The 17,816-nt window shown below is 43.0% G+C and overlaps 1 protein-coding gene across 1 annotated transcript in view; it reads left to right on the forward strand.

The window, feature by feature from the left end:
• The first annotated feature begins 557 nt into the window (after positions 1-557).
• The window catches only part of GIPC2 (GIPC PDZ domain containing family member 2), an 86,897-nt gene continuing 69,638 nt past the window's right edge, over positions 558-17,816 (forward strand). Inside the window, exon 1 of the mRNA XM_059925017.1 lies at positions 558-1,010. Within this exon, the coding sequence (XP_059781000.1) occupies positions 771-1,010 (240 nt within the window). The 5' untranslated portion in view covers positions 558-770. The remainder of the gene's footprint in view (positions 1,011-17,816) is intronic.

Genomic DNA, 17,816 nt, shown 5'->3' on the forward strand with positions numbered 1-17,816 from the left:
GAAATCCCTAGAAATTGAGCCATTTTTAAAGGAGGAGAAAGAAGCCAGGAGATGAGAGGAGGGAGTGGGTTATCGACGGAAGACCATGCACAACCTAAAAGTTTTGAGTTAAGTTTCATTCGGGGACCTTACTGAGGACTATAGCGGAGGAGAGCCTCTCAGATAGCTCTGAGGAACTGCTCAGAAGAGGTAAGGGAGAAGCCAGGATGTATGAGTGTTTTTGTCGGATAAAAACGTGTTGTGGAACATGAAAAGATGACTGCTAATCACAAAGGACAGACATCTCAAGTTAATGATTGTAGTGCTTTCCTATGTAGGGGAAGATGCAAGAGTCTGAGTTCACTGAAATGATTCCTTAGATATGCATCTTAACTATCTAGGGCCACTATCCAAATCACAGAATGCTTCCTTGTTTTCTCCATCCTGAATTGCCCTCAGGGTACACCATCCGGGGCAGCTGCGATGGTTGATGGCTTGATCCTTGTAGAACTGGAATGGCAGGCAACATTCCCCTTCCTCAGGGTCCAACTTTTCTTCTCCCTGATCCATCCGGAGGGCAGGTGGCTGCTCGGCCGGTTGCAGGTGCGGCTCCTCTCGGTGGAGGAGGGCCCTGAGCAGGCGGGGCCAGGCGGGAGCGCCTCTGCCATTGGCCCAGCCCAGGCTGCACCTGCCCGGAGCCGGCAGGCCCTTAGCACAAAGTCCGGGGGCCCAGGCCAAGGAGGCAGCAGTCCGTGGCAGCGCAGGTGGGTCCCCGCCCTCGGCCAGGCAAGATGCCCCTGGGGCTGCGGAGAAAAAAGAAATTCACTACCAAGGAGACCTCCCGGCTGGTGGAGGGCGAGCAGACGAATGCGGCCGGCGGCAGCCTCCCCAGCCTCCCGGCGCCCACCTGCAGGCTGGTTTTCCACACGCAGCTGGCCCACGGCAGCGCCACGGGCAGAGTGGAGAACTTCTCCAACATCCAGGAGCTCTACGCCAAGATCGCGGGCGTGTTTGAGATTTCGCCGTCGGAGGTAAGCGCCGGGTGCTGGGGCTCAGCCTCTCGCTGCCTCTCGCTGCCTCTCGCCGCTTGTCCCACCGCCCCGCGCAGGCTTAAGTTGGCTCCGGCTGGTTGAGCTGCGCTTCCCGGATCCCGACGTTCGAAGCGGGGTGGGGTCCGCGGCTGCGAGCGCCCCAGGGGGAGCGAGAGGGCCTTACAGGGAAGGGAAGAGGTAAGTCCCAGGACTGGGAAAAGGTAAGTCCCAGGACTGGAGAAAGTCACATTCTCCAGGCTCGATCTGGCCTCTGGGAAACCCGGGACGACCTTTCTTCCTCTTGCAAATGAGTATGCTCTAGTAACCCGAGATTCAGCAGCTTCGGCGCCTTCCCAGCGTCGAGATCTGGCTCGGCAAATTAACACCCTTCACTTTGTCTGGACTTTGCCCTCCTGCTTCCTCTGCAGGGGTGAGCGGGCCACGCTGAGCATCTCCGGGATTGGCGGGCTAGGGGGTGCCTTCCGGGTGATACCAAACCAAGCCCCATTTTGACCCGCATATGTCATGTCACATGTCATCAACACTTTGGTATTTCCGGGAAGCTTATTATTCCAAGGGCGGATAACTAAGACAGTTACACTAAACTACGCGGGACTAGTTGACAAAAATTTCAGAGGGGAAAGCCCCTCTAAATTTTACCCCATATCCTTGAAAAGGGACTGAAATTTGCTTTTATTAGATCGATAGCATGTGTGCCAGGAACTGGAGTTTGTTATGGGGTGATTTCCAAAGCCCTAGTTTAGGCGGACATTTATGTGACCACTTTTATTTATACTTACCCAAGCTAACTGCAAATGCAGGTGTGAGAAATCAGTCCAAGAAAGTATTTTGTCCATATTTCAAGGAAAAGCACAAGATCTTATTGCCCTGGACTCCTGGGAGTGCAGAGAGCTGCCTTTGAGTGGCACAGAGCAGCATTTGGCTATCTGTTCTTTAATGTTGTTTATCAGGTCAGTTCAAGCGAAATTGAGGTCAAGACAAAATTCCAAGAGGAGATGAAAGAGATCTTGAAGTTAACCTTTTGTTCTTTCAGGGTTCCCAGGCACTGAGGGGGCAAATCACAGACCCATTCTATGAATTATTTAGATTGATATAGAGTATTAACGATAGTACTTCACGTTTGTATAGGACGTTTCAATTCAAAAAGCGCTCCTGCAGGAAAAATGTTATTTGATCTTCTCTAAGAGAGGTAGGTGGTAGATAGTTCATTGGGTAGTTTAGGACAGGATTTGGAGACTGATAAACCTCACTGTGGATCCAGGCTCTACCACTTACTAGCTGGGTGGCCTTGAACAAGTTTAACTTCTCTCAGTTTCAGCCATTTGTAAAATAGAGATAAGGACATTTACCTTGAAGGGTTATCGTAAAGACTGGAGTGCATGTGTAAACTTATCAGATTGCACTGGTGTATGGTCAGTGCTTTACAAATTGTAACTAATATCATTAATACCTAATATCATTAATACCTAACAGTTAAATGAGTGGGCTGAGGTACAATGTGTCTGGCCTTTGGCCAAGGTCACATAGCTAGCAACAAAAAAGCTGGGCCGTTATTTTAAACTTGGATCTTCTTGTTTCTAAGCTAAGTGAGCTTGTTAGCATTCTTAACTGACAACTTTAAATATCTGTCCTGTAACCAGGGGCTCCAGATTTATTTACTTTGCATTAAGTCTTCCTCATCATAATGTGATACTATTTTGAGTTCTAGATGCATGACTTTACTCAATCCACTTAATCCCTGAGAAGTATTATTATTATCTCTACTTCACAGATAGGAAACTAATGCTTTGAGGTTCAGAAAATGTTCAAAATTACATATAGTAAGTGGCAGAGTCTGTGTTTATTTAATTAATTAATTTATTTGGCCACGCTGTGCGGCATGTGATATCTTAGTTCCCCGACTAGGGATCAAACCCCTGCCCCCTGCATTGGAAGTGCAGAGTCTTAACCACTGGACTACTAGGGAAGTCCCAGAGCCTGCGTTTAAACCCAGGTTTTTTCTTTCTGGCTCCAAATTCCATGAAGTTATATTGCTTCCCAAGTTTTACAGGGTGTCTCAGCAATAACTTGGCAACCATGTTCAGCACTTTAAGTTTGCAATGCGCTGACTTGCATTAAAATTTCAAGATAAACATTAGGTATTTTGATGTGCTTTATCAAAGTTCATAAATTTTTATAACCCTAGATATATATATTAGTATGTTTATGCATATAATCAACATTAAAGCAGGTTTTCCATCTAGACTAAAAAGAGTTAAGTATATTCAGGATAAAGTACTGATCATCATAGTATATGTCAAAGTATCTCAATAGTTAACTTTTTTAATGAATGATTTTATTTTTTGGCCGTGTTTGGTCTTCGTTGCTGCACGTGGGCTTTCTCTAGTTGTGGCGAGCGGGGGCTACTCTTCGTTGCAGGGCGCGGGCTTCTCATTGTGGTGGCTTCTCTTGTTGCAGAGCATGAGCTCTAGGCGCGCGGGCTTCAGTAGTTGTGGCACGCGGGCTCAGTGGTTGTGGCTCGCGGGCTCTATAGCGCGGGCTCAGTATTTGTGGCGCACGGGCTCAGTTGCTCCGCTGCATGTGGGATCTTCCTGGACCAGGGATTGAACCTGTGTCCCCTGCATTGGCAGGTGGATTCTTAACCACTGTGCCACCAGGGAAGTCCTCCATAGTTACTTTTTTTTTTTTTTTTTTTCATAGTTACTTTTGAAACGAGTAATTTATTAAAATAAAATGCACACTAGTGAGATCCCATTTCTCATCTCATTCCCCCAGCAAGAGGAATAGTGGGATAAACTTTTGAGATGTCAGTGGAGAAAAAACAGAAAGTTTCCCCCCTTTATATGACTATATCAGAAGTCCTGCCTTTTCTCTAGAGAGGTGGCTATGAGGATACAAATGGCACTGTATGAAGAGCTGTACTCTCTCTGCTAAGGAAAAGAGGGAAGGAGTTGGCCTGACCTGATGGCCAGGAGTCTGTAATGTGCCCCTGGCTGTGCGAGGCATTTAAGGCTACAGGGTGGTCATTCCATCCTCACCATAGCACTGAGGCAAAGAGTCTTCTCATTTTGCAGTTGAGCTACATGAGGCTCTGAGAAGTCAAGTAGCTTGCCCAGAGTCGCTGGACTCGTGTGGGGCGGAGTTGGGATTCGAATCAAGGTTTCCTGGTTCCAAGTTCATTACATAGCAGCTGTGGGATTCTTGGTAACTGTATTCAGATTCCAAATACAAACCCGGCAAAACTTCTTTTTTAAACAGATGATCTTTTCAAGTAAATCCTCAGACTCAACCACCAAAATACTTACTACCTCAAAAAGATGCTGTAGTGAAACTGATAATTATGGATTTCACCTATTTCCTGGTTCCTGAAGGAGGAAGTTAATGAAACCTATGAATCACTTGCAGGGTGCAGTCTGTAATCAATCATTACCTTGAAACAGATGGCCAATTATGCAAAAATCCCTTACAGCTGATATCATTTTGCTAAACAGCTAAATGAGCAATTCAGCAAAAAGAAAAAAAGTAAATCTCATCTAAAAGAACAGTTAACTCATAAATGCTGGGACACTTTTACAAAACATTTGATACCATCTTTTAAAATATTCAGGATTCAGGGACTTCCCTGGCCGTCAAGTGGTTAGCACTCCGCCCTTCCACCGCAGGGGGCATGGGTTGGATCCCTGGTCAGGGAACTAAACTCCCGCGTGCCGTGCGCAGCCAAAAGAAAAATTTCAGGATTCATGTATGAGTTGATTACTAAACTCTTGAGCTGTAGTCATAAAATTTGTTGAAGGGGCCTTTTGAATATTTGACTACTGTAATTGTTTGACAAGTAGTTTGTGTCATGACATATTTTCTTAATTCTCTATTATGTGGAAAGATTGTGGGGAAAGAGTGAATTTGAAAGAGTTTATTAAGAAATCACTTTTGTAGTTAGATACTTGTCCAGAAGCTGAAAACTCTTTATAGATTTCAGAAATTATTAACTTTGATTTGGTTACATTAGTTTGTATATGATGTAATACTAAGTATTCATTGAATGAATTGATCAAGCAAATACAGCCCCTTCTCAGTACATAGAGCAGTCAAATAAAGCAGTGTACTGGGGAAGCAGAAGAGTCAAGAATTGTGATTTTAATTTCAATCCATATGTTCAACTTGCAATTATGCTATTTTTCTTAAAAACAAAGCAAAACAACAAACCGTCTCTTGTCACCTGCCCCCATCTCTTATGCTATTACCCCATTTCTCCTTTATAGCAAAACTCAAAAGTTTCTGTCTCCAATGAGATATATTCTGCATCTCATCTCTCTGCTCAAGACTGATAGCTCCTCACCTCACTTAGAGTAAAAGCCAAAGTCCAATGATGCTTACAGGCCCTGTGGCCTCTCTAACATGCTTCAGCTAATTTGGCCTCCAGGCTGTTCCTTGAACTCTGGAGCCTTAGGGCTTTTGCACTGGCTGTCGCCTCTACCAGAACCTCTCCTTGGCAAAATGCTCTTTTTTTTTTTTTGGTTATGCCTTGTGGCTTTCAGGATCCTAGTTCCACGACCAGGTACTGAGCCTGTGCCCTCAGCAGTGAAAGCGCGAGTCCTAACCACTGGACCGCCAGGGAATTCTCAGAATGCTCTTCCTGAAGTTTGGTCTAATGTCACCTTCTCAGCGAGGCTGGTACTGATCATCCCATTTAAAATTACAGCACCCCCTAAAAACAAAACAAACAAACAAAAAATGAAAAGAAAAAGCAAAACCCCCCAAATTATAGCACTCCCTATTCCCTTTTTATAAAAAAATAAATTTATTTATTTATTTATTTTTGGCTGTATTGGGTCTTCGTTGCTGCTTGGGGCTTTTCTCTAGTTGCAGTGAGCCAGGGCTACTCTTTGTTGCGGTGCGTGGGCTTCTCATTGTGGTGGCTTCTCTTGTTGCTGATCATGGGCTCTAGGCACGTGGGCTTCAGTAGTTGTGGCACGCGGGCTCAGTAGTTGTGGCTCGCGGGCTCTAGAGCGCAGGCTCAGTAGCTGTGGTGCATGGGCTCAGTTGCTTTGCGGCGTGTGGGATCTTCCTGGACCAGGGCTCAAACCCGTGTCCCCTCTATTGGCAGGCGGATTCTTAACCACTGTGCCACCAGGGAAGTTCTTATCCCCCTGTCTTGATTGATATAAATGACTGCTGCTCCTTTTACCAACCACAGTTTTAGCTTTGACAGTTTTCCCCACCTTGTAGATAGTTTTATTAAGATGCTGAGTCATAGACTTGTCCCCACTTCCTGATAGCAAACCTGTGCTGTCCTAACATCACCTAACACAAGCCCAAATCTTTTCTAATGCCCTATTACTCAGACCCTCCCCCACGGTTCTCCATGGTGTGCTGCCTCCCTTGTTGCAAGGAGCAGTAAACTAGAAATGAGAATTCCTGGTGGTTTTTGGCTGGAAGGCATTGACAGTTGTCACTGCTGGATTTTTACAATGCAGATTCTAAATGGTACCCTGAATATGGTTTCCCTGATTCCACCCATCCTCTATTTTTTAAAATAATTAATTAATTAATTAATTTTTGGCTCTGTTGGGTCTTCATTGCTGTGCGCAGGCTTTCTCTAGTTGCGGCGAGCAAGGGCTACTCTTCATTGTGGTGCATGGCCTTTTCATTGCAGTGGCTTTTGTTGTGGAGCATGGGCTCTAGGCACGCAGGCTTCAGTAATTGTGGCACACAGGCTCAGTAGTTGTGGCTCGCAGGCTCTAGGGTGTAGGCTCAGTAGTTGTGGCTCACGGGCTTAGTTGTTCTGCGGCATGTGGGATCTTCCCGGACCAGGGATCAAACCCGTGTCCCCTGCATCGGCAGGTGGATTCTTAACCACTGCGCCACCAGGGAAGTCCCGCATCCTCTATTTTAATATTGATTCCCTGATCATACCAATCTCAAAAACCTACAAGGCTCCCTGTTACTTACTGTCATATTCCTTTCGGGCTGCTATTAAAAAAATACCACCAACTTGGTAGCTTATAAACAAGAAAAACTTATTACTCACAGTTCTGGAGGCTGGGAAGTCCAAGATCAATGTGCCAGCATGGTTACATCTGGTGAAGGCTCATTTCCTAGTCTATAGCTGGCACTTCTTTCTCTGTCCTCACCTGGTGGAAGGGGCTAATGGTCTTTCTGGAGCCTCTATGATAAGGCACTAATCCCATTTAAGAGGTCTCCACCCTCATAATTTGAGCAATTCCCAAAGGCCCCACCCATTAACACTAGGATTTCAACATTTGAATTTTGGGGTAGGGGACATAAGCATTCAGACCATAGCACTTACAAATAACCCCCACCAGCCAGACAACGTCTCCTAGTCCTGCCTGCCTCTTTAGTCCTGCCCCCTGCCTACTGCTCCAGTCTCATCTCCTAACAATCCCCTTTTTATTCCAGAATGTTTAACTATTTCATTCCTCTATGCCTTTTCTCATGATGTTCTCACTTCTTTGTTCTGATAGCTCCTACCCACCTCTCCAGTCTCAACTGTCATCTCCTCCAAGAAGCCTTCCTTGTGAATCTGCCAATCTAGATATGTTTAATACCCAGTACTGCATGATCTTAACATAGCACACTGAATTGAATTTAGTTACTTATCTCTTGCTGAGGGCTGGGAGGGTTTTTTCCCTTAAAAATCTCATTTCGAGAGTTGCTAGATGGCTTAGTTGCACCATAAAATTTTAATAAATAGAAGTAGATGGTGGATCCGGTAGGAGAGGAAGCTGAAGATATAAGCAGTAGTGAGACTACAAATGTCCTTGAAGCTATATGGGTTCTATTCTGTAGGCAGTAAGAGTAACCTAAGTATTTTTCAGCAGAGGAATGACCCCTGACTGGTGTTTTATAAAGTTGAGACACAATCGACCATTCATTTGCTATGCTTCCTTTATAAAGTTTAGTTTAAGTTAAATAGGATGGTATTTTCTGGAATTGCGCGGTACCATATGAGAAGTTCTAAATATACTATGATCGTTATGTGTGCTTACTATCCTCATGAGCATCAGCCTCTGTTTTCTATGAAAAGCTCAAGTAAAAAACAAAACAAAACAGCAAAACATCCCCCCTAGAACCGTGACTCATTTTGAGAAGTGGGAGGATAGTCTCACCAGCTGCCTTATAGACCTCATTGCTCTCAGGAAGATAAGAAATGGGTAAGAATGTTGATTTGTGTGCTGGAGATCCCCCAAAGTAGGTGTGTGAACAACTCTAGAATCAAGTCTGAACCCCTCCCCAAGCCTCTGCTACCTCATAGACAGATGGTGGCCCCTTTGCCATCCCTCACCTACTCCCACCCCTCCAGCCATCCTGAGTGGACATGGGAAGCTCTTGCAGGTTGTAAGAGATGGAGACACTCAGGTTACCTTGGACAACGTGTATGTGTGTATTTGTTAGGATGTACGGGGAGGTGAGGAAGCCCAGGATCGCCTCTCTAGCTGGGCAGTCAGGTTCCGTGGGCAGCTGGAACATCACTCATGCTGTCTGGGTGAAAGCAGTAACTTCAGACTCTGGAGAACCAAGAGCAAGTCCAGTTGCCCTTCACCTTCCCTCGCTACCTGTCTCCCTACTTCTTACTGTGTTCTTGACTGATTCCTTCCTTTTATCCTTTGACTTTGCTCCTTTAAGGCCTCTATTACCTCCTCTCTGTCTTTTAGTTCTTTGCTTCTGTACTTTCTGTGAGCCCACTCTGTCTCAAACTTGAACTCCCTGAGAGTGAGTCTCTGTTGGTGAGTCAGGGTACAGGACAGGTGAGGCAGGCCCCGTTGGCCTGTGGGTCAGGGCTCGTCTCTGGTCCAGTGTGTAGATGGTACTAAGGCAGATGAACAGTGGATAAGGAGTCCTGTTGGAGAGGACAGTGGGCAGGACAGATAGTCTGAGACTTCTTCAATTTGGGATGTGGCAGACATCTTCCATGGCCTGTACAGAGCATGAAACTATTCTTGGTTCTCTGACATTTATCTATTGTTCTTCTCTTTACCTGGAAATCTTTCCCCTGTTCTTTCCTTGTTAATTCTTTTAAAGGATAAACTGAGGCATATTTAAATTGAGTATATTTGAGCAAAAATCGATTTGGGCAGTGGCAAACCAGAAGGGGTTAGGAGTGCTCAGCAGACAGGAGTTAGAGGCAAGGTTTTTATAGAGGAGATGTAGAGGCAAAGCAAGGAAGTTATTTGATTGGCTCCAGCTTAAGTGGTTGCCTTATATGGGAAAACCTACTTGGCTGTTTGTGATTGGTTGTCCTTTAGGTTTCTTAACTTTGAGGCATTTGCTGGCCTAGGTTTTGGTTTGCTTACCTAGGCTGCCAAGTTCATTAGAACCCTCTCAGTCTAATGGCCTCCTTTTAAAATTAACAACTCCTACTTATGCTCAGGACTTGTGAGTCAGTACTCCCAAGAATGCAGGTTTCTGGGTCCCACTTCTACAGATTTGGGCTAGGGCCTGAAAAATGTGGTAATTTAACTTTTCCCTGGTGTCCCTAGGCAGCTGGTCTGTCATCTGTTGGCAGATATGTTTTTGGGAACCACTGGATTAAATGAGAAGATGCAAGGTCTTTTCCAGTATGAACGGTCTTGAGAGCTTGTGCACTCAATTAAAAATATTGGAGTGTCATTTTTATGTAAAAAGTATTGAAATACATACAAATGTTACTAACTGCCTATCTCTTGGAGCTTACAATGTATAGGAGTGGTGGTAAGAGTAAACTAAGACATATGAGTAAACAAGTAGGTATATACTGATAATACAAGGTGGATGCTGCCAGAGATACCAAATATGCAGGTAGGGATATGGTAGGCAGAGATCAAAGAAGAGTGAGGTGGAATTTGGTTGAGAAGATTGTGGCAGAGCCCCAAAAGTATTGAGCCATGTGTGCCTTTACTGCTCAATGTACATACCTAGCATGTAATTTTGATTCCACAAATGCAAAACTGTAATTATACAGGAAAGTGTGGTAACACACCAGAATAAAGAGAATGACTTCAAATCAAAGACTGTTTTTTTAAAAAAAATTTATTTCTTTCTTTATAAATATTTATTTATTTATTTGGTTGTGCTGGGTCTCAGTTGCGGCAGGCGGGCTCCTTAGTTGTGGCTCAAGGGCTCCTTAGTTGTAGCATGCATGTGGGATCTAGTTCCCTGACCAGGAATCGAACCCTGGCCCCCTGCATTGGGAGCGCGGAGTCCTAACCACTGTGCCACCAGGGAAGTCCCATGTATATATATTTTAAAATATTAATATTTATTTATTTATTTGGCTGTACTGGGTCTTAGTTGCGGTATCTGTTCTTTACAGTTGGTAGTAGCAGAAGCAAAGAAGTGGACCTAAGGAAAAAACACTGAAGCCTGGGGATGACAGAGTCACTGGGGTCCTTTCAGGATCACAGAGGGCCATCAGAATGTCCTTCATGCTAGGAGAGCCGATACTGTGTCTTTAATGGCAATGAGCCAATTTTTAGTAATTTCTAAGAAGTCTGTCTTCTGAGAAGGTTTCCTGTGCTTTTTTTGTTTCCCTGTGTTTCCTTATAATAAATCCCTATCACCTAAGGTAACCAAAGGTGTTCATTTTTTTATTGATGTATAGTTAATGTACAGGATTATGTTTCAGGTGTATAACATAGTGATGCACAATTTTTAAGTTATATTCCACTTATAGTTATTGTAAAATATTGGCTATATCCCTGATGTTGTACAATGTATCCTTGTAGATTATTTATTTTATATATGGTAGTTTGTACCTCTTAGTTCCCTGTCCCACTCTTCCCTTCCCTCTTTCCCTCTCTCTACTGGTAACCACTAGTTTTTTCTCTATATCTGTGAGTCTGTTCATTTTTGTTATATTAACTAGTTTGTTGTACTTTTTTTAGAGTCCACATATAAGTGATATCATACAGTATTTATCTTTTTCTGTCTGACTTATTTCACTTAGCTTAATACCCTCCAGGTCTATCCAGGTTGCTATATGTGGCAAAATTTCATTTTTTATGGCTGAGTAGTATTCCATTGTGTGAATATACCACATCTTCCTTATCCATTCACCAGTTAATGGACACTTAGGTTGTTTCCATTTCTTGGCAGTTATAAATTATGCTGCTGTGAACATTGGGGTGCATCTAAAGCTGTTTCTTGAAACTATGTATTCAGATAAAGTAACTAGCTAATACCTTTGGGCTAGATACTTGCTGAGATAAAGAAAAGAGGAAGCCAACAAAGAGTGGATGACTGTCACTGTTTCTCTGGATTGGGATCTAAAAACTGCTTTTTTCTCACTGTCTTAGAAACTCTAGCCTTTCTGTTTGGGGTATGCTGAGTATTTTGAAGTTTTGGTGATTAAAATGTGGAGTAGGAAGTTGAAGATTGGACATGACTAATACCAGGGAGGTCCTATGGCTTCTACAGATAAGTTAAAGGGAAGAAGGGACCTTAGACCTTGTCAGTGATAGAATATTTGCCTTTTAGGAACATATCTGACCCCCAGTTAGTAGTGGCTAACAGGCCCAAGATCCAGCATTCAGAAAGTGTATTTGCTATTGTATAAAAATCTCCCTGGAGATAATCAAACCACGTGTAGAGGAAGAGCTCCAACTTAAAAAAAAAGAAAGGCTAAAATCCAGGATCTACAGGTTCTTAAGTTACAGTGTTAACTTTAAGTGGTCTTAAAGGGATACACAGTAACAAGGTTGAGGAAATGATAATTCTGTATCCATTCCTGGAACAATTTACATATCCATATATTGCATTAAGTAGTAGTGTTTGTAGTAGTGTTTGTGTGATTGCATTAACAACATGTTCTTCATGATCCAGGGCCAGAATGTAACTTGAACCTCCTGAACCTTTTCACATTTGATACTAACAGTGTGTTCTGGGTGTAGTTAGGTATTAGGTACTGATCATGATTTGTTACTCCCTTCCTCCTTCTGTATTCTTTTTTTAAAATTCATTTACTTTTGGCTGTGCCGGGTCTTCACTGCGGCATATGGGATCTTCAGTTGCAGCATGAGAACTCTTAGTTGCGGCATGCATGTGGGATCTCGTTCCCTGACCAGGGATCAAACCCGGGCCCCCTGCATTGGGAGCGTGGAGTCTTACCCACTGGACCACCAGGGAAGTCCCTCCTTCTGTATTCTTTTTTTTTTTTTTTTAAGTATTTGTTTATTTATTTATTTATGGCTGTGTTGGGTCTTCGTTTCTGTGCAAGGGCTTTCTCTAGTTGTGGCAAGCGGGGGCCCCTCTTCATCGCGGTGCGCGGGCCTCTCACTATCGCGGCCTCTCTTGTTGCGGAGCACAGGCTCCAGACGCGCAGGCTCAGTGATTGTGGCTCACGGGCCCAGCTGCTCCGCGGCATGTGGGATCTTCCCAGACCAGGGCTCGAACCCGTGTCCCCTGCATTAGCAGGCAGATTCTCAACCACTGCGCCACCAGGGAAGCCCCCTCCTTCTGTATTCTTTATACTTCCCCCTTACTATCTTAATTTTCCTGCCTTCTGTAAAGGTAAGTGGGGGAGGGAAGCATAGCTTGAGCATTGAGAAGGGAATTACTGTTGAATACCTATCATTACCACTTAACCTGTGCTACCTTGTTTGAAATAGCAATTCTTAACAGAACCCCCAGAAATGGCTGTGATTGATAGATGAGGCAGTTGGAGCTCAGAACAAAAATAAACTACTCTGGCTTTCCTGGTGGCACAGTGGTTAAGAATCCACCTGCCAATGCAGGGGAGACGGGTTCGAGCCCTGGTCCGGGAAGATCCCACATGCTGCGGAGCAACTAAGCCAGTGTGCCACAACTACTGAGCCCATGAGCCACAACTGCTGAGCCCGGGCACCACAACTACTGAAGCCCGCATGCCTAGAGCCCGTGCTCTGCAACAAGAGAAGCCACTGCAATGAGAAGCCTGCGCACCACAATGAAGAGTAGCCCCCGCTCGCCACAACTAGAGAAAGCCCACGCGTAGCAACGAAGACCCAATGCAGCCAAAAGTAAATTAAAAAAAAAAAAAAAAAAAAAAAAAAAGTAAACTACTCAAGGGACTTCCCTGGCGGTCCAGTGCTTAAGGCTTCGCCTTCCAATGCAGGGGGTGTGGGTTCGATCCCTGGTCGGGGAACTAAGATCCCACCTGCCTTGGGGCCAAAAGACCAAAACATAAAATAGAAGCAATATTGTAACAAATTCCATAAAGACTTAAAAAAAAAAAAAGTAAACTACGCAAATCATGCAGTCCAAAGAGACGTCTTCTATCTTAGGTTTGTCTGAGTCCAAAGCCCATGTTCTTTCCTTTACACAAGTGGTTCTTAACCTTATTGGACCCAAAGTTCCCCTGTAATAACAAATATTTTGTGGCACCACTTTTACTTATCCTGAAATAAAAATTTAAACAATAATACCTACCTATACACATAATTTTAAAAACTATTAGAAACAAACATGGATTTCAATGCAAATACTTGGGAAAACTATCTCAGAAGACATAATGAAGCAGTCAGTTGCTTGTATTTACCTACTTACAGTGAATAAGTTTGGATTTAAAAAGAATAAGAAAAAAAACGAAAAAAAAAAAAAAGAATAAGACAATAGTCACCTGAGTGTTGTTGACTCCTTTCTGTTACCTTTTGTTATCTAAATATTTGTAGGTATTCATAGAACTATATAATGTAACGATAATAGGAGCAAGTGATATAAATGTTTCATGTTAAATTCAAATAACATGGACAATAGTGCTGTCAGTGACTTAATTTTCTGAAATGATGAACAACTCTTGATAAGGTTCTACACAAACAAGAGAATATATATATTCTCTTCCCAACATGAATCTCTAGTAGGACATTTGAAAATCATCAGAATTAGGCGCACCAAGCTGAGCCTCTCTGAGCACTAGAGTTCAGACCGTATCCCTACCTCATCCCCTATCTCTCCCAGCGCCAGTGGTGTACATAATCGTTGTAACAACCAAAAGGTCCCCACAAGATTTCAAACAGTTTTCCAGTATCACCCTACCTGCTGGCAACATTGCTTGATGCCAGTTTGCTTGAGGTTAAGCACTTGCTCTAAGCTGTGAAGTTAGGAGGTAAAGGGAGGCAAAATGGGAAAGCAACAAGAAGGGAAAAGCAGTAGAAGGACCTCCTGTTTCATACTTACAGTTTTAGGATCAGTATTATAGGATTGTAATTATACAAAGTGAAACATGGCTGGTTACATTTGTGAGATTCCAAGCTTTTGCAATATCTCAAAGCTACACATGTTGCTGTGGCTATTTCACAGGCTTATAGGGTCCTATGATAGATGGAGAGTCAGGGTGGCATGACAGCAATGCTTTAGGTCAGTCTGATGGGGAGGTGGGTTTCAGGGTAGCGTGGTGTGCCCTGAGTTTGATGCTTGGAGATGCCACCGAGTGGCTTCAGTTTTCTCACCTGGAAAATTGAACAATGGAATTGAACCTGGAAAATGTACAAATAATACCTGCCTTATAGGAGTGTAGTGAGAACTGAATGAAATAGCATATTAGGTATCTAGAACAACGGTTCAATAAGTGTTAGTTCTCGTTCCCTCTTTTCCTCAAAAAAGATGCTTTTTAGGCAATTTCTGAGTAATTTTTTGGTAATTTTTTCCTTTTAGTTTTTCTCTTCTAGACCTGTACAATTTCAGTCTCCTACTTTTTGCCTAATCCCAGAAAATAAGGAAAGCAAATTTAAAAGTTTATCTCTATACATGATCCTCAAACTAAGCTATCTCAGTGTGGAATTCTATGCTACAGTAACTAATGTGGACTCTTCTGACAAGGGCTTCTTCAATAAAGTTTAGTATAAACCTAATAAACTATTTCAGTCAACACAGTCAAAGATCTCAAACTTGAAATATTAAATATACCAATTTATTCAGAATTATTTTACATTGCATTTATCAATGCTTATTTCTCTTGAACTCTTATTCAAAAGAGTTATTTCAAAAATAACTCTTTAGGAATACCCATGTTTCTTTGTGTCATATCTCTAGACATACCTGTGACAGAATTTTTCTCAGCATGGAATTCTATTATTCTACTCCATTCTTCCACTGAACATTTAGAGCTCATTTTCAACTCTCCCCACACTCGTTAAATCTCCTAGAATCTTTTTTTTAAAGTTAGTTGAAAATTTAAAAAAATTTTTATTTAAAAATTTTTTATTTTTAAAATGTCTTTATTATTATTTTTACAGTAAGTCCTTGTTGGTTATTTATTTTAAATATAACAGTGTGTACATGAGTCTCCTAGATTCTTTTTTTTATATAATGAAATATTTTCTTTTTTAAAAAAATTTATTTATTTATTTATTTATTTATTTATTTATTTATTTTTGGCTGTGTTGGGTCTTCATTGCTTCGCCCTGACTCTCTCTAGTTGCGGTGAGTGGGAGCTACTCCTCATTGCGGTGCACAGGCTTCTCATTGTGGTGGCCTCTCTTATGGTGGAGCACAGGCTCCAGGCACGCAGGCTTCAGTAGTTGTGGCTTATGGGCTCCAGAGCACAGGCTCAGTAGCTGTGGCGCACAGGCTTAGTTGCTCCGTGGCATGTGGAATCCTCCCGGACCGGGGCTCGAACCCGTGTCCCCTGCACTGGCAGGCGGATTCCCAACCACTGCGCCACCAGGGATGTCCCTCCTAGATTCTTAATTGTGCTCAAGTCATGGACACTGACTTCCAAGAAGCTTCTGGAGAAGATTACTTACATGCTAAGGGATAGAGGAAGAACTCTACCACTGCCTTTCCTCAACATGCAAATCATGTTTTTCCTTTTATCCCATGTTGTCTAGTCTTATCATCCTGAAAAGGGAACATGCTTATTTTATCTGCTTCATAGAAGAAGCATTATAAATAGATGGCCATGTAACTTATATTTCCTACCCAGACACTTCACAGAGTGAAAAGGAAGGTTGTAATAATTACTCTGGGACAGCAACGGTAAACTAGGACCCAGAGTCCCTCTAATTATAGAAAAGGAGAAAAAAAAAATGCGATGTGAGAAAGTTTATCATACATTTGCTAATTAAGCACCCACCACACACAAGCCAGTTTCCTAGGCAGTAAGGAAGGTTGTGAATGGTAGGCATTTAGGGAGGGGGTGGGGAGAGGAGGCTGTGGGCATAAAAATAGAAGCAGGTAGCGAAGGCACAGTGTCAGCTCTAAGCTTGGAGCCAGGAGATGCTGGTACTCCTCGTCCTGGCTCTGGCTTGGTGACACATTCTTGGGAGTTGAGGATGGAGCCCTGCCAGCTTCTTTGGGAAGCTTCCTGACACTGCTGGGTCCTCCTCCCCTCTTCTCTAACTGCTCTGTCTGCTCCAGTCACAGGAGTCCTACAGGCAGGAAGGGCAGGAATGTTGGCAAGCGGAGGGTGGGAAGAAGCTGCTTTGTGAGAGTGGGGAGCGGGAGCCGGTCATGAACACCTGGGAGCAAAGGTGAGAGGCTCTCAGCCAGGGCTGTGACCAAGTGTCTCCGAGTCTGTGACAGGATTCTATTCCTGGCAGCTCCTCTCCGTGTCTTCCTGGGCTCTGTTCTTGGAGCTGACTATCCCTGGGGTGGGAGGTGGCTTGAAATTGAGCAACCTGAACCTAGAAGAATCTTCACAGTCTCCAGACTCACGGCTAACCTCCCTTGTGTCACGCCAGCCCCACCCATGGGTGAACTTTTCTATGCTTCTCAAACTTTCTAATCAGTAAGGGTCTAAGGTGGTCACTGAGTTTGCCTCCACTCCCTCACCCCAACCCTTTGTCACCTCTCATCTAGGGAACGCTGTAGTACATTTTCCTTTGTCCCCTCTTGCCCTGTCACTCTGCAGTATGTTTTTCTAACGTCTTTCAGGTGTCCTAGTTTAGAATAAAAATCAATTGCAATCTTTCACTCCCTCAAGTTGTTGATAGTTTCTTGCATGACCCATTTTCTTCATAAAGTGCTCATCTCTTTCTGTCAGAATTTCTGTTCTGGGGAATAGTAAGGAATAGATCACCCTCCTGCATCACTCCCGTCTTGACCCCTGAGTGGCTCCCCATGCTTGCTTTCCAATTTTTCATGATTTATTTGCGTAGCTTTTATTTAGTTAGTTATTGAAATATAATTCATTTACAATGTTGTGCCATTTGGGTGGATTTTAAATATCACATACCTTGTAGACATTTCATTGTAAGAGTTATAATAAGTCTGCTTCCTCGTTAATATGAACAGGGTGCTTGCTACATGAGCATTCTGCCAAACAAATTTTAAAATTTTGTTTAAGGACCCTTTGGGGATCTAATGGCTTTTTTTTTTTTTTTTTTTTTTATAATTTGTATATTTGGTAAACTGGAAAGTTTAATCACAGGTCTCTTTACTAATAATTGTAATTTATAATGTTATGTCTCACAAACCACTCTACTGCATTCTCGGATGTAAAACATCTCCTGTTATATCAAGAGTTTCTCCTTCCCTTTTGAGGTTCTCTTCCAACTTAAGTGTCAAACAAGAGGAGGCTTTTAAGAAGATAAGTGGTTTAAAAAAAAAAAAAAAAGAAGATAAGTGGTTTAGAAACCTGGAAAATTTGCGACAGCACCTGACAAGGGGAACAGCAGTGATTTATGATGTCTTTCAAATTGGCATGTAACCTTGCAGCATTATTAGACCAGGCTAAAGCTCAGATATCTCCTCTGACCTGAAGTATAGTTTGGAAGAGGATGGATATATATAGCTATACACATTTGATTTATCTTACTCCTTGGGTTAGTGTCGGTGTAATGTCCGCAAAAGCAAGACTAAAACCTATCTCTA

This window comes from Balaenoptera ricei, chromosome 1, assembly GCF_028023285.1.
Source record: "Balaenoptera ricei isolate mBalRic1 chromosome 1, mBalRic1.hap2, whole genome shotgun sequence".
Taxonomy (NCBI): domain Eukaryota; kingdom Metazoa; phylum Chordata; class Mammalia; order Artiodactyla; family Balaenopteridae; genus Balaenoptera; species Balaenoptera ricei.